At 43.0% G+C, this 25,922-nt stretch overlaps 1 protein-coding gene across 1 annotated transcript in view; it reads right to left on the bottom strand.

Moving 5' to 3' along the window:
• SASH1 (SAM and SH3 domain containing 1) overlaps positions 1–25,922 on the bottom strand; it is a 363,374-nt gene that overhangs the window by 148,062 nt on the left and 189,390 nt on the right. The window contains exon 2 of the mRNA XM_021711326.1: positions 16,785–16,913. Coding sequence (XP_021567001.1) covers positions 16,785–16,913 — 129 coding nt within the window. The remainder of the gene's footprint in view (positions 1–16,784; positions 16,914–25,922) is intronic.

Below are 25,922 nucleotides of genomic sequence, written 5' to 3'. Positions count from 1 at the left end.
TAAATCAAAAAATCAGCCGGGCACGGTAGCGCATGCCTGTCATTCCGGCTACTTGGAAGGCTGAGGCGGAAGGATCGCCGGAGCCCAGCAGGTCGAGGCTGCGGTGGCCGGGAGCGGCCACTGCACTCCGGTCTGGGCGACAGAGTGAGACTCCAACTCAAAAAATCAAAACAAAACAAAAAAAACAGGCTTACATAAGCAAATATTAAAGCATGAATAAAATTTCTGTATTATCAAATATCCTTTAATTAGGAGGCTTTCCTTCTCTAATTAGAAGTTTGAACTTCTTAACACAGTTTACCGTGGAGGAACGTTAGGCCGGATCAGGCCAGCATCACCTGGGTACATTGGTAAACTGTTTAGAAGAAAGAAATCTCAGAATAAGATTACAAGAATTGCAAAGGCTGAATAGCCTTTGGCCTGACCCACAAGCGATTTACAATCAAAGTCAAATATCAACCAATCAGAATCACCTCATTTGCATGGCAGAAACCCAAGGGCATGATGGGTATCCTAAAACAGCCTAACCCAAGAGAGGGTCAGGCTTCACTGGGAAGAACCTCAAGCAACTGATGCTTCTTTGCAGCAGATAGTAGACACTCTGGCTGTTGTCCTGCCCGTTGTGCCCTTCACAATGTACGTTTCCTTTAATAAACCTGCTTTTCCTAGTTCATAACTGTTTTCTTGGTGAATACATATACTGCCTCCCCCAACCCCCACCATCCCCATGTTTCTGGCCATATCATACCATACCTAGCCTGCTCCACACAGCATTTGTGTTTTTATTAGCCAGCAGGTTAATTCACTAATAAAGGTACTTCTTTTACAGAATTATGTTTTCCAAAACTCCCTTGCTTAAAAAGTTGTTCTTATTCACACTCATTTTAAAAATCCGAGAGTGTAATAAGACAGCCTCGCTTTATGAAGATAGGAACTGAAGTGTCTTCAAAATGCACAGCTACTGTCATTCATTCATCCCACAAATACCATGTGATCATCTACTACATGCTGGGGCACATGTTCCGGCCACAGAGATATAGTAATGGATGACATTTAGTGTAGAAAAGTGAAAAATAGCAAAGTACTATGAAATTTTTAAATTCGTGGTAAAGGTTTCACAACCTGTGAATACACTAAAAACCACTGAATTGTACACTTAAAAGGGTGAATTTTATAGTATATGTTATATCTAAAAAAAAAAAAACTCATTAAAAAAAAATACTTCCCATGGAAGTATTCTGAGAGAATATCAACTACATGTTTTCCCGTGGCAGGTATTCATCAAATGTTTTATAAAGCATACAATCAGTTATAGTGTTTAAATAAAAGATGTATTTACCTAGAAAAAGAATACATGTATAGGAGCTGGGTATAGTGGCGCATGACTGTAATCCCAGCACTTTGGGAGGCTGAGACAGGAGGATCTCTTGGGCGCAGAAGTTCAAGACCAGCCTGGGCAACAACGCAAAATCTCACCTCTACAAAAAATAGAAAAATTAGCCAGGCATAGTGGTGTGTTCCTGCAGTCACCAGCCACTCGAGTGGCTGAGGCAGAAGGATGGCTTGAACCCAGGAGTTCAAGGCTGCAATGAGCTGTGATCATGCCACTATACTCCAGCCTGGGTGCCAGAGTGAGACCCTGTCTCAAAAAAACAAACAAATTTTGGCTATTCCTATAGATGGCATTATCATTCTAGCCATACTGTTTAAGTCTAGTACTATTGAATTCACTTAAACCATAGCTGTTTGCTTCTGTTGGTTTAGTTCATGGCCTAGGACAAGCTGGGTGATCCATGTCCTTGTCCCAATTACTAGAAACCAGCACTGTACTTCAATTACACTGTAGAGTCCTAACCCCAGCATAGGGACCTGCTATTCCAGCTACATTGTGCCACCAACAGGCATCACCCACCCTTACCTTATTTCCATGGTCCTAATGCTTCCCGATTCTCTGTAAGAACAAATAAAGAGCTAGAATTTGTTGCAAATAGACATGTGTTGAGTAGGACTAATGTAATCTTCCTCTTTGGCTGTCTTGTCCTATTATAACATGATCTTCTCAAAATATAGGTTATATTTTCTGTTTTACCAGTACTTTCTTCATAACACCAAATAAGTGACTCAATCACACCAGAGACACAGTAAATGTTTTAATTTTGCTGCTTTACCAACTCTGCCATTCACTCTCAGGAAAAATACCGTATGCTATCATTTAGTCATCTCTCAAAGAGTTATTGCATCATACACTAAAGTTACAGTATGATAGAATCCTCAAATATTAGGTTTTTCTATTAACTAACCTGAGTTTTCAAGATAAAGCTCTAGGTAAAACAAAATGTCTTTAACTTCTTGAATGGAATTTTTCTAAAGTCTGTTATCTGGTTTTTTGTTTTTTTTTTCTTCTAGCTTGCAACTTTTAATACCATCTGCTGTCAATGTAAAGGTTTATTCAAAGTTCCTTTTAAATAAACTTTCTTTTTCTTTTTTTCCAGGATTAGGTATACAAATGTTTATTATGCAGGTACCCGTTGATGAGGTATGCACCCCCACCTGGCAGTTTCTCACTACTGTCAATCCCTTTCTTATAGTATTAGAATAGTTGTTCAAAGTCCGCTTATTAGTGAGAACATACAACATAAGGGACATAATTTAACAGATTCTTTGCTGCTTGCTTATGCAGTTAAAATGGTTAGAAAAATAGATTCTTTTCAAAGCAAGGTTGCCCACAGAAATATGCCAGGTTGTTTGCCCCCTTCCTTATAGTCCAGGCTTTGGGTTTTTGGGTTCTTGTACCTACTTTTTAAGTTTTCAGTCTCTTCATTGGCTAGCACCTCTTACTACTAAAAGATGACTGTCTCTAGCAACAAGTCAATCCTCTTCAAATCTGCTGCTTCTAAGCTGCCAAAGCATAAAACGACATGTATGTTTGTGTGTGGTTGTATGCATGTGTATTCAAAGAGAGGAGAGGGTGAGAGATGAAGAGGAGAGGAAAAGGGAAAGTGAAAAGAATAAAGTGGAATTCCAGAGGCTATTTTAAGGTCTAATTATTCACAACCGTTACCTTTGAGAAGTGGGTATTAGGACACTTTAAACCCTAACTTTAGCGAATTTTTTCAATTTTTACAATAATTGTATTGTTGTAATTGTACAGTAAAAAATATTTTTATGATTCTTTTGAGTCAGGGTCTCACTCTGTCACCCAGACTGAAGTGCAGTGGCACAATCACACCTCACCACAGCCTCAATCTCCTGGGTTCAGGCGATCCTTCTGTTTCAGCCTCCTGAGAAGTTGGGACTATAGGCACATACCACCATGCCTGACAAATTTTTTTTTTATTTTTTGTAGAGAGAGGTCTTGCTGTGTTGCCTAGGCTGATCTCAAATTCCTGGGCTCAAGCTATCCTCCAGCCTTGGCCTCCCAAAGTGCTGCAATTACAGACATGAGTCACCACACCTGACCAAAATTATTTTTATATTAGCATTTTCTATCATGCTTTATAGTATTTTTTATGTTATATTACCCAAGCACATAAATTGTTCCTCAAGACATCACCAAATGATTCTTCCCGGAGGCGCTTAGAAAACTCTAGGGAGGAAAAGGCAAGGTTAGTGAGTAGCCTGGGGTTATTCAGAGAACTTGCCATTGACCTCCTAGTTTCAATCCCATCTCTGAAACTTGCTAGCTGTTTGACTTGTAACCAGTGCTAATTTTACGATTAGTCTTATCAATAATTAGTATTTCTACTATAAACAATATTTTTTTTTTTTGAGTTGGAGTCTCACTGTCGCCCAGACTGGAGTGCAGTGGCCGCTCCCGGCCACCGCAGCCTCAACCTGCTGGGCTCCGGTGATCCTTCCGCCTCAGCCTTCCAAGTAGCCAGAATTATAGGCATGTGCTACCACGCCTGGCTGATTTTTTGATTTATTGTAGAGATGAGGTCTCGCCAAGTTGCCCAGGCAGGTCTCGAACCCCTCAGTCAATCCACTCACCTCAGCCTCCCAAAGGCGTGGGATTACAGACTGAGCCACAAGTACTCATCGAGCTCTAGTGGGTACCCAAGGAACGATGCTGAGTGCTACATACCCAAACATATCTTGTCTAACTCCTATAACCGGACGGGGGCACTGTCATCTCCATCCTTCAATGCCAGGACTATGGCTCCAGATAGGGAAGTCCAGGATGATGGAGGACACAGCCTGATTCCTCCCCACCAGGCTACACTATCTCCTGTCATAGCACTGGTTTCTGTCTCTACACAACGTAAATCATAACAGACGTAATGCCTCACCAACACTAATGTGCTTTTAAAAATATCATCTTTGTGATAATTATCTGCATGGCTATTATTACTGTATCCTTAAACTCTGGCTCCTTCCCTTCTAATTTCTGGCAGTTCTTTAGGTCTCAAGGCAGCTAAAGTACCCTGACGTTCAGACATGTGAAGTTATACTGATGATCAATGATGCAGAATAGCTTAATTGATAATTATCATATCACTGACATAGGAATGATTCATCAAAAATATGAAATGGTGACTGGGCACGGTGGCTCACGCCTATAATCCCAGTACTTTGGGAGGCTGAGGTGAGAGGATTGTCTGAGCCCATGGGTTTGAGAACAGCCTGGGCAAGTTGGCAAAACCTCACCTCTACAATAAATCGAAAAATTAGCTGGGCATAGTGGCACATGCCTATAATTCCAGCTACTTGGAAGGATCTCCTGAGCCCAGCAGGTTGAGGTTGCGGTGGTCGTGAGTGTGCCACTGCACTCCAGCCTGGGTGACAGTGAGACTGACTCAAAAAAATAAAAAATAAAAAAAGGTAAGTTTTTCCTTAAGTAAAAATTGTCCTTTAAAAAGAAATCTTTAATCTTCATGAGTCAAGTTGACTGACTCCAATGAAGAATTCAGATAAAATACCCAAACAGATCTCTAAAGATGAAAGAGATCAAAGGAGAAAAGAAACCCGCATCCTAAGGAGAAAGGACATCCACATACAAAATACCCTTTGAAATCACAGATGAAAATCTGTCTTCCTCTTGGCATCTTTGTTAAGAAACCATGTCTCTTCTGTCGCACACATTAAAAAAAACATACACCCCCACAAACACATCCAGATGTTCACGAATATTCATGATATGCTTCCAATTTGACATAGACTTGTTCGTGATTTTTTGATTAAGTTTCATCAGCTTCTGCTAGGGCCCATGAGATGGATGGCATTGGTACAGCATAAATTTAGAATATCTTCATATTCTAAATAACTGCTCAAGTCTCTCAAACTATACCTTACATATAAATAATTTATGCACAGGCCTCAAAATAGCCAGAGACAAGAGTAGTTGGTTTACTCTTGAACTTGGACTCTAATACCATTCTACAGCTGCTACATTAAGCCCCCATTTCTAATAGGATTGACATATCAAGGAAGAAAGAATAAAAGCTTCCTTTTTTCAATAAATTTTGTTCATTTGTTTATTTGATTCAGGGTCTCTCTCACTCTGGTAACCAGGTTGGAGTGCAGTGGCACAATCACGGTTCACTGCAAAAAAATGTTTTAAAAATTAGGGCGTACTGGGGTGTGCCTGTAGTCCCAGCTACTCAGGAGGCTGATGCGCCGAGGACCTCTTGAGCCCAAGAGCCTAGGCTACCTTGCCCAGGCTAGTCTCAAACTCCTGGGCTCAAGTAATCCTCTCACCCCAGCCTCCCAAAGTGCTGGAATTACAGGTGTGAGCCACCATGCTGGGCTGATTTTCTTTTTTGAAAATTTCAGTGAAACATTAAAGTAGGGCCAGAAGGATGTTCTGGCAGTGGCGAGATGTAACTACCACAGCCATTTGTGTCCTTCCAGATACTGCATAGTTGGAAAGCCAGAAGCGACTGCATCAAACAAATGTGCTCAACATTTTACCATTTTGCTTTCTTCTACTTAAAGTAAGATTCTTGAAGCTTCCAAACTGAAAAAGACAGTTCCAAATCCAAACATATTGTTGAAATGCGGCAATGGCCTTCTGATAACAGACTGTCAGAGAAAGCGCCAATCAATATGCTTGGTGATCCACGGATCAATGCTTCCTGTCTCATCTTCTTGGGACACAAGGGATATGGTAAGAGATCAGTCTAAAACATGGACCTGCAGGTCAGGAGGCTAATGCCATGTGTGTGTGGCAACACCAGCAAAGGCTCAAACCCTGCTCCCAGTGACTTCCAGGCTAGGCCATGCAAGTTATCTGCCTAATCTCATTCCAGATGCCAGCACTCTTCAGCCCCAGCAGGGCCCTGGAGGACAGGTAAACTGCTTGGCTTGGACCCCTCAGGCTTCACCACCAGCCTCAAATTTAGACCTCTGACATCTGCATTAAATAACATCACTGACACAGCCTCAGAAACCCACTCGTAAGGGCCTGAACATTAGAAAACACTCATCACCCTCCTTTAAATTTTGTCTCACTTCAAGACTATATTGCCTCCAGTGTTCTACAAATTAACATTTTTAAATAGCCTATAATTAGCATGTGATTAGCCCAAATAAATTACACTGTAATCTTCTATGTTAAAACTGTTTAATTGTTCAACGTAAATACTGCAATCACACCACAATTTTGGCAACTTGGTTTTAATATTCCAGGTCTCCAAAACAGCCTCCTGGCCTGAGCCTCACTCATTCTCTGAAAGGTCCTGATTCCAAAAGCTGGAAGGCTCCTCCTCCTCTTCCCTCCCGAGCCCTGACCAAGTGCTAGATTCTGTCATCAAAGTGGCTTCTTTGACTTGAGTTCCTGGCTTTTCTCCCCAGTTACTGTCAATTAGTTTAACATTTAGGAGTGCTCTCCTGGATGTAAATGGAAACAACAAACCTCAGACCTTCCTCTTACTGGCAAGTTCTTGTATTTTAAGGAGACTGCTAGTTTGGATTTTTTTGAATAGGAGTTTCACTCGCCCAAGCTGGAGTGCAATGGCACGCTCATAGCCACAACCTGCAGCCTCAACCTGCTGGGCTTAGGCGATCCTTCCACCTCATCCTTCCAAGTTGCTGGAACTACAGGCATGTTAATTTTCTGATTTATTGTAGAGACGATGTCTTGTCAAGTTGCCCAGTTTGAACTCAAACTCCTGCACTCAGGCAATCCTCTCACCCAAAGTGCTAGGATTACAGGCATGAGTCACTACACCCGGCCACTAGTTTGGTTTGTAATCCCCTAGGCATATTATGTTTTATTTATTTATTTTTAAAATTTATTCTTTTTTTTTTTTTTTTTTTTTTTGGAGTCAGAGAGTCTCACTCACTGTCCAGGCTAGAGTGCAGTGGCATGCCCACAGCCATCACAGCTTGATTTGCTGGGTTCAGGTGATCCTTCTGCTTCAGCCTTAAATAGCTGGACCTATAGGCGTGCGCCACCACGCTTGGCTAATTTTATGATTTTGGTGAAGTCTCAATAATTGTCCAGGTTGGTCTCAAACCCGTAGGCTCAGGAATTCCTCTTGCTTCTTCTACCTTCCAAAGTGCTGGGATTACAGGCATGAGCCACCGTGTTTGGCTAATATTATGTTTTATTAAAGCAAACAAATCATATGAAGTCCTTTCTAGATGCTCAGGAACAAGGAGAGAAAAAGAAACAGACGTTGTGGATCCACATTTAAAAAGTCTGCAGATCCCTCCACACTCAGACCATCCTATCACACAGAACACAGCCAGTCTGGAGGTTTCTGTGATTGCACCAGCAGTCTGCAAAGGTGTCTAGCATCTGAGAGGATGAAGACACATCTGAACTGAGTGCAGGGTTAATAAAAACCTTCTTAATTACCAGAGGTATGGAATGCCAAGATCAAATCTGGCACCAAGAGATCTGTTTATGTCCACATTCACGCAGTGCCATGTACAAAAAATGCTGACTAAATTGGGACTAGGCATCTGATTACAAATGTGACTTTGTCCGCGAGGAGCCAGAGCAGAGAACTGTATTACCATCTGGCTGGAGACATAATGCCTCAGTGTCTTTGACATCAAGTGTGTGAATCCCACAGCAGAATGGAGTTCAGACGCACCATCTAATGCCCACGGATACTGATTGCAATCTGCAAGTCAACAGTAGCCCAAAGCTAGCGAATAATGTAAGTTAAGACAAAAGGAAACAGAACAAAAACAAATGCCATTCAGAACAACAATCAGGCTTCAGCAGGATAGCTCAGGACACTAGGCAGCACAGTTCTTTATTCTTCTCCTGTGAAAATGAAGAATTCGGGGTACTTGGGTCTTCTGCACCTCCCAGCTCTGGGGTCGATCTGCATTCCCTAAAAACAAAGGCAACCTAATGACTGAGCTAGGGATCACCTCACTTTCCTGATCATCTTCCTGAATATTCAGGGGGCCCAAACGTACAGGAAACCTGTCTTCCACATACTTTGCTGTCTGTAGCAAATAACTAAAGAAGCAGTCAGCAAAACACAACAAAACCACACCCAGACTGGACTATGTGCACACGTCTGCATGAAGCCACAAGAGCAAGAACAAGTTCACCTGGGCCTAGTCAGTCAGCAATTGTGAAAGCGCAATTAGTTCTGTTTTATCTTGTGAACAGCGATGAATCAGAACAATATTCTATTGTATCTTATTATAACATTAATAATCCAAGGACCTGTGGGGGGGACCAGCATGCCTATTTTTTCCCTCACATCCTTTATATCTTAGTTTCTTTCTTATTTATTTAGTTAGAGTCAGAGTCTCACTCTGTCGCCCAAGCTGGAGTGTAATGGCACGCTCACGGCTACCGCAGCCTCAACCTGCTGGGCTCAGACAATCCTTCCACCTCAGCCTTTCAAGTAACTGGAACTACACGTGTGTGCCACCATGCCCAGCTAATTTTTTGATTTATTGTGGAGACAAGGTCTCAGCAAGTTGCCCAGGCTGGTCTCAAATCCCTGAACTAAGACAATCCTCTCACCTCGGCCTTCCAAAGTGCAGACATGCACCAATGCGCCCTGTCTATATCTTAGTTTCTAACCCCAATAAACTTCTGCAATGATCCATGAAGGCCCCATTTTCTCCCTCAACTTTTGGCCTTGAAACAAACCATGATCCCTACCTGAAGTTACTCCATGCTGTCTATGCCTTCCTCCTAAACCAGATCAATCTTCCATGTGCTTTCTGATTGGGAAGCCTGGGTATCTCTTCATCTAGGGAGCCTCCTTGATTTTTCTAAACTGGGTCAAGGGCCCCTTTCTTTATTCCTGCACAACATTTTAATAGTCTGTTACTTGGTTCATGCTCCTACTAAATTGTGGCCTCTTTTGTGGGTGAGGAATACATTTTTTATCTGTTTCTATGAAGGCAAAATCACAAATACAAGCTCAATGCGCATTAAATATTTTTAAATAATTACATACAAGCCGGGATCGGTGGCTCAGCCTGTAATCCCGCGCCTTTGGGAGGCTGAGGTGAGTAGACTGCCTGAGCCCACGGGTTCGAGACCCGCCTGGGCAGCGAGACCTCATCTCTACCATAAATCAAAAAAAAAATCAGCCGGGCGTGGTAGCGCATGCCTGTAATTCCGGCTACTTGGAAGGCTGAGGTGGAAGGATCGCTGGAGCCCAGCAGGTAGAGGCTGCGGTGGCTGGGAGTGGCCACTGCACTCCAGTCTGGGCGACAGAGTGAGACTCCAACTCAAAAAAAAAAAAATAATAATTACATACATAAATGAATTCAGCAAATATGTATTCAGCACCTATTATATGCCATGCTGTGTTCCCAATGCAGCAGAGGTAAAGAAGTGACCAAACAGACCCACAGAAATCCCTGCCCTCAAACCAGGACGTATTGGAAGAGGCATTAGGCAATTTGCAGTCTGTTGTGCTGGGTTGTGGATGACATAGACATAGTCACTTAAAATACAAAATTAGATTTTGCATGTTGATATAGGTAAATTTTACCTCAAAACTGGCAGGGCCAGTTATCACTTTGGGAGGCTGAGGTGAGAGCACTGCTTGTGCCCAGGAGTTTGACACCATCCTGGGCAACATAACAAGACCTCATCTCTGCAAAAATCAAAAAATTAGGTGGGCATGATGGCACACACCTGTAGGCCCAGTTACTCAGGAGGCTAAGGTGGAAGGATCACCTGAGCCCAGGAGGTCGAGGCTACAGTAAGCCGTGATCGTGTCACTACCCTCCAGTTTGGGCAACAGAGTGACTCAAACAAACAAACAAAAAGACAAAGAAAAGTTTTGAAAACTAGTAATAATCAAACGGGAGGGGAGGGTAAAGATGAAACAAAAATGGCCAGATGCTGGTGGCTACGGAAACCAAGCAACAGGCACAGGAAGCTCAGGCGATGACATTCTTTGTATGTTTGAAATTTCCCAAAAATCCCTTTAAAAAAATCCTTGCACTCACTTGAATAAATATCAATGAAGTATAAGCAACAGATACTTTTCAACATCACTACATCAATTTTTCCACTAGGAAAAGAAAGAAAAGAAATGAAGTTATAGGTCATTTACAATTACAGCAATGCTTTTATTTAACCCTATAATAACATTGTTAGATTTTTTAACCCCCATATTACAATGGGGAAACTGAGGCTGGGAGAGGTTACACACCTCGCCATGTGAGTAAAAGCCAGAAGTGGAATCCAAGTCTGTCTGACTCCACAGCCTCTTCCCACCAATGTTTCTCACACCTTCCTGCCCACTGCAGCAAGCACAGGCATGAGGACTCAAGCTTGGGCATGGAGTGGGGGTGGGACAGCCTAAGGAAGTTCCAAGAATCACCACAATGGACACCACTCTCATTGCCTCTGTTCCAGTCAAAACTGTATCTGGGAAGAATAAATTATTAAAACGGCAAGAAATGATAACTAAACTCCAGATGCATTTTTATACAATCAACAATGATTCCTATACCACATTTTGTTGTCATAATATGCAAAATTTTGGCTGAGTGTGGTGGTTCACACACATAATCCAAGCATTTTGGAAGGTTGAGGCAGGAGGATTGCTTGAGCCCCAGAGTTCGAGACAAGCTTGGACACAGAGACCTGGTCTCTACAAAAAATTTTTTTAAAAAATTAGCCAGGCATGGTGTCATGCCTGTAGCCCCAGCTACTCGGGAGGCTGTGGTGTAAGGATTGCCTGAGCCTAGGAGGTCAAGGCTGTGGTGAGCTGTGATCGTGCCACTGCACTCCAGCCTAGGCAAGAGAGTGAGATCCTGACTCAAAATAATAATATGCAATATTTTTATTAATATTCCTGGTCCTTAAAAACTTTGATGCATCTCCACCTGGGCTTCCTTTCCTTGTACACACACAGTCATAATATCAATTCAGCACTGAAGCCAGGCCAGGCTTTGGCTGCCACCGTGGACGTCATCATTGACAGCATGTTGCCGAAGGTGAGGACTTCTCCATCAGCTCTGTGCTGCACCAACAACTACACAAACTTGTTTTCTGCCAACGCCCAGACAGAGTCAACCTCCAAGATGATGAGGACACTGACACTGCCAGTGATGAGAGGCCACCTTGAGCAAGCTCTTTTCCTGGCCACAGTGCCACTTTGACAGATGTCAGACTTAGCATCACTAGAGTTGGGCCATTATGGACTTGGAAAGCTACTGCCATTTCTGATTGTAGCTTCTCCCAGCCAAAGAAACACACGGTGCTCAGGGATGTGCCAAATGTGGAGAAATATGGGCGACTTCCCTGCTGTTCACAAGCACTAATGTCCCAATCCCCAGCAGAGGCAAAGGCTGCTGTCCAAACATACCGCGCCTTTAGGGCCCATTTGGCGCTCAATAAAACTCTCGCCATAGTTATAAATGTGAATCATAATCCCTGTTTATATTGTCAAGTTTTTACCCATCTGTACTCTCCATTATCTAACTGGCCACAAAGACACTTTATCAAATGCTTTATTCCAGTCAGGATCTGAGTGATTAGGTCCTAGAGAAAGAGCTTGACATCCAGTCCAGAAAGTTAATTACTAACATAATTATCAAAACCTTTTATTTTTCAGGGTTAAGTCAAGCATCTCTGTGGGCAGGGTGTCTGCTTGGTTTGTTTGTTCTCCAGCTGACATATAATTAGCTCTTAAGGACAATGCATTTTTTAACTTTTTAAAGCCAAATACAAATATCTAAATATCTATTCTATCTGTAGGAAAAATCCTCAATCCTCAAAATTCACCCAGAGGATGTAGAATGAAACAGTCATTAAACCAAATCAATTCATCACCTAAAACTCTCCATGTTCACATGTGCAAGACTATCTTTCTTTGAGTCAGAGTCTCACTCTGTCACCCAGGCTGGAGTGCAGTGGCATGATCCCAGCTCACCACAGCTTCAACCTCCTGGGCTCAGGTGACCCTTCCACCTCATCCTCCAGAGCAGCTGCAACTACAAGAGCGTACCACCATGCCCAGATAATTTTTTTTTTTTTTGTAGAGACAGGATCTCATTATATTGCCCTGGCTGGTCTTGAACTCCTGGGCTCAAGCGATTCTCCTGCCTCAGTCTCCCAAAGTGCTAGGATTACAGGTATGAGCCACAAGTTCTGGTCAAGACCATCTTCTAAATCAGCAGTTCCCAACCTTTTTTGCAACAGGGACCAGTTTTGTGGAAGAGAATTTCTCCACAGATAGGGGGAGGGGCATGGTTTTGGGATGATTCAAACACATTACATTTATTATGCACTTTATTTTTATTATTATTATATTGTAAAATATAATGAGATAATTATACAAGTTGCCATAATGCAGAATCAGTGGGAGCCCTGAGCTTGTTTTCCTGCAACTAGATGGTCCCATCTGGGGGTGACGAGAGACAGTGACACCCGTGTGTTGCTTATGTCCAGTCTACTCCCTAATCTCATTTTGGTTGCCGTCACTGCAGAAAACCCTGCTTCACAAAGATAGGATGTTGGAAATGGAAGCAGGCTTTTCAGTGCTGGTCCGACAGGAGGCAGAGCTCAGGCAGTAATGCATGCTATGGGGAGTGGCTGTAAATATAAAGCTCCACTAGCTCACTTGCCCGCTACGCACTTCCTGCAGTGCAGTCCAGTTTCTAAAAGGCCATAGACCAGTAGAGGGGATTGGGGACTACTGTTCTAAATGACTTTTTCTACAGCAGACACAACAAACACAATGTTACATTTTCCTCTATAAAACGTTTCAAGCACCTAATATGTTAGTATCAATTTCTCTTACTACTTTTGGTAGACTACTTCTTCTCAAAGCCATTTCATATGCAGAAGCTTAGACGAGGCTACTGACAAACAAATTAAGTATTAAGCTGCAGCCCTCGGACCCTAAGCTACTCCACTCCAACCCAGCATCAGAGTGGAAAGGCAAGATAGTTTGTCTACATGCCTGAAAGAGAATTAAATGTCTAGAAATACATGCAAAATTCGGATGCAATATAAAAGGAAACATTACAGACTGGGAGTTGCAACTTTAAAGAAAATGAATTCCCATCAGGAGTCAAATCTGTGACAAGCTAACCACCACAGGATGGAACTTTCAGAAGGTCGCTAGTGTTGCATGCAGGGCCTTAATGACATGTCTAACATGGACATCTAACATCTGAGCCACACGGATGACATGTGAAAAAACACGCAGGGCCTAACCTGATCATTACCAGTTTTAGAATTCCTCTTTACTGCCACAAAACGTGCCTGGAATTTCCTAGAAAGAGAATGTGGGCCTAGCTTTTCTTGCTAACTACAATTTAAAAAATGAACAGTCAAGCTTCCAGCCTGGCTTGAATCAACTCCCATCAATTTTACCCACCACTAAATTCTTGCACCTTTGATGGGAACTAATTAAGCTCATGTGGTGGGTTGCTAGGTTTTTTTTCCCCCAGACTGTCTTTTGCAGTTTTGGAACAGAACACACCAAATTAGTCCCATCTGTCTAAACTGGAAGGAGATTATTTATCCCATCAACAGGCAGGCTTCCTTTTCTACCTAGAAGCTGCCTTCCAAGGTTCCCAAACACTGTGGGATGGCCATGGTAACCCCAACTTTTCACCAGCTAGAATTCTGAGAAGTTGAGCGTTGTGTTGATGAACATGATAAATGATCAATGTGACAATTCACAGCAATCATTTCCTTGCACAGTAAAATGCCCAAGGAGTCCACAAAGTATCAGACTATCATTAGGATCTATTTGCAACATTCAAGAATTCAGTGCAATATTTAAGTTGTTCTGTGTTCATCTTGCCAAAATGAACGTATTTTGTCATTAACTGTGCCCCATTAGGACGGCCTAATGAATTTTAATGGAATGTGGGAGTCTTTTGACACATGGGGTTACTTTCTTCAAAAGAAATAACTCTACCATTCTTTCACACATGTCAGGGAACAAAGTTATAGGAAGGAAGCCCTTGACATTGACGCCCACCTAGGCCAGGGTGTCAGGTTCCAGAATGGTGGCTTTCTGGCCCCAACTGACACTTCGCTTCGGTTGATTCTATTAAACTAACTCCCATCCCTTTGACTACTAAATCCATGAACAAAAAGAGAGAATCAATTAATATTAGACAGTCGTGATATAATGTCACTTCTGACCTAAGGCGTTCTTAAATTGAGTTAAGAAAAGGAAGAAAATTGTGTAAGAATGTCAGAGTCTTACAGTGGAGACAGATGTTGTCCACTTACAGAATTTACAACAGCGGTACCCACCTACTTGTTGGATCCCTTATATAGAAGGAACCCTTTTCTATAAAAGGAATAATGATTAAAAGAGTAATCTGTTCTTAATTGGTTCTAACATAGTTGCCTAATTATTTTGTTGTTGTTCTCACCCAAAGTAGATGGGTCTTGCTCTGTCACCATGCTGGAGTGCAATGGCGTGATCATAGCTCATTGCAGCCTCAACATCCTGGGCTAAAATGATCCTCCTGTCTCAGTTCCCCAAGTAACTGGGATTACAGGCATGCACCCCCACAACTGACTTTTTTTTTGGTATAGACAGTTTCTCACTGTTGCCCAGGTTGGTCTTGAATGCCTGGCCTCAAGGGATCCTCTGGCCTCAGCCTCCCAAAATGCTGGAATTAAAGGGATGAGCCACCATGTCCACTGTTTTAGAACTTCTTAAAGGCAAAGGAACTCTTATTCAAAGCTCTGTTATGCAGCACTGCAAAATATAAGATGATTCTAAAGGTGCTAGTCTGTATGAAAAGATAAGCGGGGTTGAGCCATTTCTTCTGCCTCACCCACACCCTCCTTGCTGAGGAGAGGTCCTGAGGTCAACACAGTGAGAAACAAAACAAATTGAAAGGCGTGGAACGAAAATGAATCCAATATGTAGCAAACTGAAACTGATAAATGTAGAAGCTTCAGTAAGACATTTTATAGCAAATGTACAACATGGAACTAACTAGCACTCATATAAGTTATGTAGAGAGCACCTAATGTCTTTATTTACAATTTATCATATGCAAGTCCAAATGCTCCACTAATCATACACAAAAAGGTCTTACAAAACAGCCCAATGAATTTAAATGCACCTGAGTGAGAGAGAATACAGCCATGAAAAATGGTGAAAACAAAGAGGTTACAATGACATGCAAAAAGAACTATAATAAAATGTCAAGTATAAAAGTAAGAAGTCATTTTGTGCGTACACACACACACACACACACACACACACACACACACACACACACACACACACACACACAGAATTGTATCACTGATTTTTAAATGTCCAGAAAAACACTGAAAGAAAAACACTGCTAAAACACCAACAGGGTTATTGCTAGATGAGAGATAATAGGTGATTTCTTGCTTTTTCAAGTTTACCATGTTTTTCAAAAAAGGGGGGGTAGAAGAAAAAAGAAAGAATAAGAAAAAGAGAAGAATGCTGGGTTCAGTGGCGCACATCTGTAATTTCAAGACTTTTGAGGATCTGAGCAGGATAATTTGAGGCTAGGAGTACAAGACCAGCCTGAGCAATATAACGAGAACCTCTCTCTACAAAAAATTGGCAACTTGGAGGCTAAGGTTGGATCACTTGAGCCCAGGAGATTAAGGCTAGAGTGTGTTACGAACAGGCCACTGCACTCTAGCCTAGGCAACAATGAGACTCTGAAAAAAAAAAGAAGAAGAAAAGAAAAAGGGAAGGGAAAAAAGAACTAGACTAGACATTCTTTAGGATTAGAGTCAATAAAAATAGAGTACACAAAGGTCACTAATAAAAATATCCTTTGCCTTAAGTTAAAAAAATGAAAATAAAAATCTAGTTTTTCTTTTTGAATCAGGGTCTGTCACTCAGGATAGAGAGCAGCGGCATGATCACAGCTCACCACAGCCTCAAACTCCTGGACTCAAGTGATCCTCCCACCTCCGCTTTCCAAGTAACTGGGACTACACGGCATCGCCAGCATACCCAGCAATTTTTAAAATTTTTTTGTTGAGACAAGGGCCTTGCCAAGTTGCTCAGGCTGGTCTCGAACCCCTGAGCTCAAACAATCCTCCCACCTTGACCTCCCAAAGTGCTGGGATTACAAATGTCAGCCACCATGCCCAACCAAAATTTAATCTTTTAATGAAAGCAAAGATTTGATCCTCTGGCCCCAGCCACCACTCACTCAGTTTGATACCTTTAGCAGAACTGGGCTGGTCCTTTAAGGTGCTAAACTTTTTACCCCACGCTAGTGGAACTGCCAGCAGACTGATGCCCCAGGCACAACTAGGATTGGTAGAAGGACCAGGGAGGCACTGCTGGACCAGACTAGGCCAGGAGCCTGCATGGGAGCCACCCTGCTCAGCAGAAGCACATCCTCACATCCCCACTCACCACGTCCAGGTCCTGGGAAACCCGACGTTTCCGCAGCTCCTCCATCCTCTCACACACGTCTGAGAAGCAGGTGTTGTAATAATCTGCATACTGTTGTGCCAAGTCATCGATGTTTCCCAGTGAACCGTCCTGAGGGGGAGGTGGGTGGGGAGGAAGAAACAGGAAAAGAACAAAAGCAGTCAGGTCAATCCACCTAGGAAAAGCGCACCACCATCAGACCTCCCTTTATGCAGTGTTTAGAGTAATAACGGTCAGTTTTGGGTTTTTTTTTGAGTTGGAGTCTCACTCTCGCCCAGGCTGGAGTGCAGTGGCACGCTCATGGCCAACGCAGCCTTGACCTGCTGGGCGCAGGTGATCCTCTCGCTTCAGCCTCCCAAAGTACCGGGCTTACGTTTTACATGCACAATCTCTGCATCCTCCTGACAACCTTCTCAGATGGGGCCTGTTTTTTTCCCCATCTCCTTACCCTCAAGGATGGCCAAACAGTCCCTCAAAGGAGTTGAGAGACTGCCTTTAGATCACACAACTAAGAAGCAAAGAAGTCTGATCTCCAATCTGGGACTGTCTAATGTCAACGTCAAGGTCTTCAGCCCAACCCCTCTGTCTGTCCAGTGGTGGAAAGGATGGAGAGACGGAGAACACCTACAAAAGGGCACCATGAGAGGAAGAGGCTCTCTGATGCCCAGTGTGGCCCCTGGCCGCACTAGCACCTCCTGGGAAACCCATGAAATAGACAGATTCCAGAACCCCTTTCTTGTAATGCTGACATGAGCCTGAGAATTCAGGAACCGACCAGAAAATGCAGCATCTGGGACATACCTCACCATGCCTCTCATGAGACCCTCGGAAAAGTGGAAAATCTTTTTATTCATGACTCATTAGTGTTCATTAGTATTCATTATTCACTGATTTGCTCGTTAATATTCATATTATTCACTAGACTAGCTACTCATTAGCTATTCCAAGTGCAGGTGCAAGAGTGCATGTGACAAATTCACCTAAGTAAGTAAACATGTCACTTGTCTCTTCACCCAGGCAAGTGCCCAGGTATTTGCTCTGGAGTCCATTCTCTGAGTGTACACCAGCTCTGTTGCCTCTAGGCCACTAGTTAAGTGGCCTCAGGCATGTTTCTTAATCTCTCAGTAAAGGTGGAATAATCTCAGCACCTTGGACCTTAGCCTTCCCATACAATCTGCCTGGCCCACAGTCAGCTCAAAACGTACTGCAACGTAATATTCACTGCAAGATTATGTTTTCTACTAACATGCTTCTTTAGGAAGTGCGTTCCTAAACACACATCTGAATCATAGAAGATGACAGCAACACTTCCTGCACTTGTGAGTGATGCCATTTCTTCTATCCATTCATTTAGAAAGACGTCTTCTCTCCCCCACTCCTTTTACCTCCCAACATGTCTTCTCTTTAGTATGAATAAGTAACCTGAACAAGACAACCAAGGAAAATACAACTTTTAGGCAACCAAAAGCCACACACGCATTTTCCTTTTCACAGCCCGCTTGCCAACCCCTTCTCTATTTGGTGTTGGTGCACTTCCATAGCAACACATGCAAAGCAGCCTCAGATGCAAGTGGAGTTTGAGAGCTGGTTTCTCCCAAAGCCTTTTTGCTAAACCCTGGTCAGGAGGCCTGGGGCAGAGCAAGGATCAACCATACCCTACTTCTGCATTTACTGGTTTTACAGAACCACAGAAGGCGGGAAACAGAAACTGAAAGAAATGACATTCTAGAAATGCTTCTTCCTTTCCCACCAGTGACACGTTCTGCATTTGAGGTAATTGCCTCAAAGTTCCGAGTACAGAGTTAGGGACAAGAGGGAATCTTCCGAGGTCAATGAGATCTACGAACATGACAGCCCACCACTACTACAGTCGGTCCGCCTGAGACGTACTGACATGGCAGCCTCCTCAGAATGTTTACTGTCAAGTGTCCAGAAGGGAAATAACACTGGTCAAGATGGAATTCCGTTGCTGACCGTCTAAGGAAGGCAGGGTGGCAGCCTCCTGGTCTTTGCTTTACTGCCTCCAGGGAAGGAAACTGCCAAAAAACAGAGTCTCTCTTGGGAGAAGAGGGAACCAGACCAGAATATCTTAAGGTGGGGTTTCTGAAATAGGGCATGATAAATCAAATTATGATCCTGAGGATTGCCCTGACTCGTCTTGCAACTCAAAAACACATGTCCCTTCCAGCCCAGGCAACACGGCAAGACCTTGTCTCAACAGGGGAAAAAAAAGGTAGCCAAGTGTGGTGGCTTGCACCTGTATTCCCAGCTACTCATGAGGCTGAGGCAGAAGGATAGCCTAAGCCCAGGAGGCTGACGCTGCAGTAAGCCATCACTGTGCCACTGCACTCCAGCCTGGGTAGCAGAGTGAAATCCCAACTCAAAACAACACAAAACAATACACACCCTATAGGCCACAAGTACAACTGGGTCTACAGCCTCCCAGTTGGTTTTCCTGTCTCCTTCGTCATCTTGCCCAATCTGCCATCCAAGTGACCTTTCTAAAACAGAGACCTGACAGGGTCTCCCTTCTCTGCGAGCCTTCCACGTCATCCCATCACCCACTCTACAAAGTATACCCCTAACATACCAGCCTGACTTTCAGTCCATCTTCACTTCTGGTCCCCATGCTCAGCCTGCAAACTGAGAAGGCCAGAGAGGTGATGCCTGCGAACTGAGAGGGCCTGAGAGGAGCCTGATGGCACCAACCAGGCTCCTCCAACAGCAAAAGGAGACTCAAATCAGGCCTTTTCCCACCCATCCTCAGACCCATCAACACACGTACTTCTAGGAGAACTGTGGGAAATTACTAGAGGGCGTTTTAGGAGAGGAGGAGGGCAGAAAAGCAGCTCTGGTGGGGGCATCTGTTCTGATCACAAGCTACTGAAAGTCATGACTACCAAGAGAACAAAGTGCCAGCCCCTCGAGGCCGGGGCTCCCTCAATTCCACAGCTGCCTCCACTATTTAAGGAAGTGTCTGGGCAGTTCCTAGAACAAAGGGAACTGAGCAATTCTTAGCACCAGGGCATCCACCCTGATTCATCTAGGAATGTTTGTTTGCACTTTAAGGAAACAAAGCCCTCACCACCCTATTCACTTCAACTATCTCATATTTTTTTAGCTCCTTCCCCCAGCACATACAGGGGAAGACAAAATGTGAGTGTGAGGGCAAAGGGGAGTAAGTTTACCTCAGAGCCCATTTTTTGTGAGTTACAGACCTGATCCTCACCACAACCAGGGCCCCTGGAGGATCCTGAACTCCTCGGGCTTGTCTTGGTCTCTCAGGGATTAGATGCTAGCCTCATTCAGAAACTCCTGCTGTCATCCATCCAGGAGACAAAACACATCCGCCATCTCTTACCAAATAGAAAGTCCATGCCTTCTAAGACCCAGATGGACGTGTGGTTACAGCTTACACACTTTTCTGTGGCCTACTGTTCTGAAATGGAAACCAATCAGTCTCTCTTTCTCTTGCACACAGAGGCCCACGCTGAGGTGGAAATTCTCTTAGAAATAACCAGCTTTCACCTTTGTGAACTGTCCAACTTATCACAAGCAACTGTTTTCTTGGACAAACCAAGGCCAACAGAAAAAAACAAAGACAATGTGTTTATACAGCTTTGTTCAAATTACTTATCCCCTTTCTTCTCTCCTTTCTCATACCTCCTAAGAACATTCTGATAATGTAGGGGAAAAGAGTAGTTTATCTTGTAGTCTCAAAACACAGATCACTTCTGACACCACACCAAGCAATCAATTCTGCAGTGGACACCAACTGGGTGTTCACTAATTCAATCCCATTCCTATCAACACCATCAACCCAGAGACAGCGACAGATCTCACAGGTTGTGGGCTAAGTCCCACAAGACGGTCCCCAACTTCTGCTGCCAGTAGCAAGTTTCAGGTTGTCTTGCCAGATACAAATCAAGAGTTCCCATGACCCCTTACTTCTTTCAGTCAATTTTCTAGAGAGTTCACAAAACTCAGGGAAACATTATACTTACATTTACCGGTTTACTCTAAAGGATATTACAAAGGACATTGATGAACAGCAGGTGAAGGGACACACAGGGCACGGTATGGTCTTTCTAGGCTGCCACCTTCCAGAAACCTCCACATGTTCAGCTATCTGGAAGCTCCCAGAACCCGGACTTTTGGGGTTTCTAAGGAAGCTCTATTACGTGGGCATGATTGATTCAATCAAATGCCACTGGTGATCAGCTCTACCTTCACACCTTCCCTTACTCCTCCCTGCTGGGAGACTGGGGGGTGGGGCTGAAAAATATCAACCCCCTAATCCTGCCTAGGTTTTTCCTTCCAATGACCAGCCCCCCCATCCTGAAGCTACCCAGGGCCAGCCAGCCATCAGTCGATTTATTAGCATTAAAAAAAAAACACCACTTTAGAGATTCCATGAGTTTTAAGAGTTATCAGTAAACAAGGTTGAGTATATATATATATATCACAATATCACAAACATCTTCTTCAAAGCCAATTCCTCATTTCTATCCTAAAGTTTGCAAGCTACTGATCAAACTTTTTCTTCCTGTTAGTGAAATTCTCTATCCCACACCCAATCACTCGAAATTTCTCCAATAATCTGGGGACCCAAAACTTATGTCTGTCGCTAATGAGGAGGAAAACAGCTGTTCAGCTCAACTCGGGCCAAAGAAAGTCAACATTTCACACCCTACAATAGTCCCTAACAGCCACTCCTTGCTCCAGATAGTAATTTAGAACAAGGTGGCATGGCTGGTTGATTTTACGTCTTCCCAAATTGCTTTCCAGATGTGCCCGTTAAGTCCCCACAAGTACCACTTTTATCAGTCTTGATGAATTAAATGCCAAGAAAGACAAAAGAATAAAAGAGTATGTGTGTGTGTGTGTGTGTGTGTGTGTGTGTGTGTGTGTGTGTGTGTGTGTTTCAAAAGGTTTTGGCCGGGTGTGGTGGCTCACGTCTGTAACCCCAGTACTCTGGGAGGCAGAGGTGAGAGGATCGCTTAAGCCCAAGAGTTCTGCCCAGTCCAGGCAACATAGCAAGACCTAGTCTCTAAAAACAAACAAACAAACAAACAAACAGCAAAAGAAAACTAAATTTTGTCCCCCAAAAGAATCCTTTATGTCCCAATAAAATGGAGCCAACAAACTACCTGATTATTTTCTTTATCCATGTAAAATCCAGGCCCTCTAAAAGAAAATAACAATAACGAAGGGCAGAAACTTTGTGATGGATATGTTTATGACCTTAATGTGGTATATGCTTACCCACAAACTCATCAAGCTGTACACATTAAATATGCAGTGTTTTACATGTCAATCATCAATCATACTCAACAACATGGTTTTTAAAAAAATCCATGCTCTTTCAGAACAATTTACAACATTTGCATCATTTTTATCCACCTGTCCTTACTTGAGATGGCTACAGACCTACTCCGTGAACATATCTAATTTTACTAAAAGTATGTGCAACATAAGTCTGTAGAAAATTTAAATAATGCAGTTGAAGTTTCAACAGAACTGCACTTAAAAGCGTCTTTCTTTGAGTGAATGTGGTGTTTGTGTTTGACTCAACACCCAACAATGCTAATATCAAGAGGCACTGATGTTGCAAAATGAACTTCTAAAAATAAGACTTCACTCATCTCTACATTTATTATGATGAACATTATTAAAACACTAAGCATTATTTTTTAAACTTTTTAAGGTGTTCAGAAATTTCTAGAGTGAGTTTATTCCTTGTCTCATCTGTTTCACTTCTTTCTTATTTTTCCCCTTTGGTTCTCAGACTTAAGCAATATTAGTTCAAGTTTACGAACAGGGGAAAACTTTATTTCCTCAAAATAATTTTCTTAAGTAAATTGTGAAATTCTGAATCACATTATCTTTTTACAAGAATGTTCTCATCCCTGTCTTTAAAAACAAGAAAAGAGCCAGAGGCAGTGGCTCACACTTATCATCTCAGCACTTTGGAAAGAGAAGGCTGGAGGATTGCTTGAGCCCAGGAGCTTGAGACCAGTCTGGGCACCATAGCAAGACTCTGCCCATCCAAAAAAAAAAAAGGAGAAAGAAACAAAGAAAAGATAAAAGAGATACATGCAGACTCAAGTTCTCTTTCCTCTTCTTATTACAGAATCAGGTTACGGCAACTGTCTGTTATATGACCAACCATTTTACTTGGTGAAGACTTAAATTAAATCTGTGGCACCACTACCAGTGTCAGCTCAACAGAAGACAAAGTTGTATAACCTTCCCCAAAGTCACAGAGCACGTGTATCCCATACACCCATCTTTCATACAACCAACACAAAAATATAGAGATAAGGCGCATTGTACCACAGTTCAGATCTGGTAAACTGCTGTTGCAATTAAAGAGAAAAGAAGCAGAGCACTGTTCCCTCAACAATTGGTTTAACAATACTTTGGAGATTTATCCCAATGCACTTCTGTCTCTGGAAAATGCAAAAACTAAAAGCACTATGAAAACAGAAGGCGCTTGTATTATGACTTTTGTTATTTCTGCTCTTCTTTAACTAGATGTCATTTATGGCTTAGAATATGTTGACAGGGCTTAGAACATGTTGGCAGACTTAAAGGGGGTAAGGAAAAGAAAAAGAAAAAAATCTTTGAAAACACCAGGAGATACAAAGTAACCTTTTGCATGCAGATTATATGCAAATGAATGCAAATGATCTTGTGGCCCTCCTATTTGCTGTATCTATAAAGGCAGAGCCCACAGGGAAAACTCAGATGTGTTGATCTAACTCCCTAGAGTTGAGGGAAGAAAGAGAACAGTCTCCTGACTCATTTATTGTGTGGAGCTTTTCTGTTCATAATAAGTATATATAAAATACATTTTATATAATATAAATTCTATGTAATATTTACATTGTTTCCTATTGCTCTAGACAGGAATGGATGAAGATATACATATAGATAGATTCTCCAAGGTAGATCTACTAAAAAAAATTAACCAGCACAATACAATAAAGCCTAACCTGATTTCTTCAATGACTTCACAATGTGTTTTCACTCTTAATTAGCTTGTTTAAAGATTTTGAAGTGATAAACACTTTCAGCAACCTTCCAGGTGAAATTACTACAACTATAAAAATGACTTTAATCCTGGTTTCCTCGTTCAGCCTCATTGAATCTGCGCAATGGCTCTGTCATCCCATCCTGCCAGGTCATTCTAGAGAAATTCATCGACTGTGTAATAATGGATCTTAGGCATTTTTCTCTGAGGTAATCACTCCCAGTGTCTCTACATATAGATGGCTTGAGCTGAGCCAGGACTTTGGGAGGCGAGGGTGAGAGAATTGCCTGAGCCCTTGGGTTCGAGACCAGCCTGGGCAACTTGGTGAGACCTCGTCTCTACAATATATCAAAAAATTAGCCAGGCATGGTGGCTCACACCTGTATTCCCAGCTACTTGGAAGGCTGAGGATTACCTACCTGAGCCCAGCCGGTTGAGGCTGCAGTGGTCAAGGGTGTGCCACTGCACTCTAGCCTGGCAGTGTGAAATTCCAATTCAAAAAAAAAAAGCAGGACTCGCTGGCTCAGCCTGAAATCCCATGCCTTTGGGAGGCTGAGGTGAGTGGATTGCCTGAGCCCGCGGGTTTGAGACCCACCTGGGCAACTTGGCGAGAACTCATCTCTTTAATAAATCAAAATTTAGCTGGGCGTGGTAGCGCGCGCCTGTAGTTCCGGCTGCTTGGAAGGCTGAGGTGGAAGGATCGCCGCAGCCCAGCAGGTCGAGGCTGTGGTGGCCAGGAGCGGCCACTGCACTCCAGTCTGGGTGACAGAGTGAGACTCCAACTCAAAAAAAAAAAAAATGGCTTGTGCTGGTAATATAGATTGTCTCAGGAAAGTTTTAAACATGTAGTAACTATAAACATATGCTACAGGGACATATTAGATCATGCTGGTGACCAGTGAGGGCCCTGGGGACACACCCACATGGCAGGTGGCTGGAGCAGGGCTGATTTCATATCTTCCACCCCCTCTCCAAAAAACAACTCAAAACTTGCCAGCGCCTATATCCAATGCTCATTTGGCAGATATGGTCATAGTGTCACCATTATGCATAAGTGGATCCCAGCTAACACAGATGCCCTCCAGAAAAGCAGAAGGCAGGATTGACTACACTTTCCTTCCCAGAACTCTCTCAGCTCTCGCTGTTCTAAGATAGGTGGTCTGTAAAGGTCGGAGGAAAAATTTTAGGAAAAAAAAAAATTGGGACATGAAACCTCCTCAATATATGTATATTTATTTATGAATATAAAATATACATGCCTACAACTAGAAGCACTTAATATCAATTCTATTCATAACTACAATTGTGTACATTAAAAATACCCACAAAAATATAAAACCTTTTTTTTTTTTTTGAGTCGGGTCTCACCCAGGCTGAAGTGCAGTGGCACAATCCCAGCTCACTGTAGCCTTGACCTCCGGGGCTCAAGTGATCTTCCCATCTCAGCTTTCCAAGGAGATGGGATTACAGGAGCATGCCACCATGCCCAGCTAATTTTCTAATATTTAGCAGAGATGAGGTCTCACTGTGTTGCCCAAGCTGCTCTTGAACTCCAGGGCTCAAGCAATCCTCCCACCTTGGCCTCCAAAAGTGCTGGGTTTACAGGCGTGAGCCACTGCACCCAGACTGAACCTTATTCTTTTGCAACCTGGCCAAAAATATGCATTTTTAAATGAGATAAAAGTAAGTATAAATTAAAAGGTCAAAGTTCTTTCCTGTTCCCAAATGGATAATCAACTGCAGTGTTATTCACCCTGCAGACCATGACCCATTAGGGGCTGTCTAAATCAAGGCTGGATCAGAGAAACACAACTGCTATGGGGAATGTAGAAGCTAATGAGATGGCCAGTGAAGGCTGCAGCCTCTGTACCCAGTCCTGACCCAAAGGCACTCTGGGTCAGCCAGGCTGGCAGTTATGAAGGAAGCAGGATGTGGATGAGAGCAAAGACAAAGCAGAGCCCACGAGAACACTGGAGCTATGAAGATAACTCAAGTCCACATCTGCTTCTCATCAGCTCCAGCCCTGATGCCACGGGTGACTTACAAGAGAAGAGAGCACTGTTCACGGTGTACACACACTTGGC

Source organism: Carlito syrichta, unplaced genomic scaffold, assembly GCF_000164805.1.
Source record: "Carlito syrichta isolate Samal-C Ts95f unplaced genomic scaffold, Tarsius_syrichta-2.0.1 Scaffold302058, whole genome shotgun sequence".
Lineage (NCBI taxonomy): Eukaryota > Metazoa > Chordata > Mammalia > Primates > Tarsiidae > Carlito > Carlito syrichta.
Note: the sequence above shows the minus strand (reverse complement) of the source record. Positions and strands in the feature narration are given on the sequence as shown.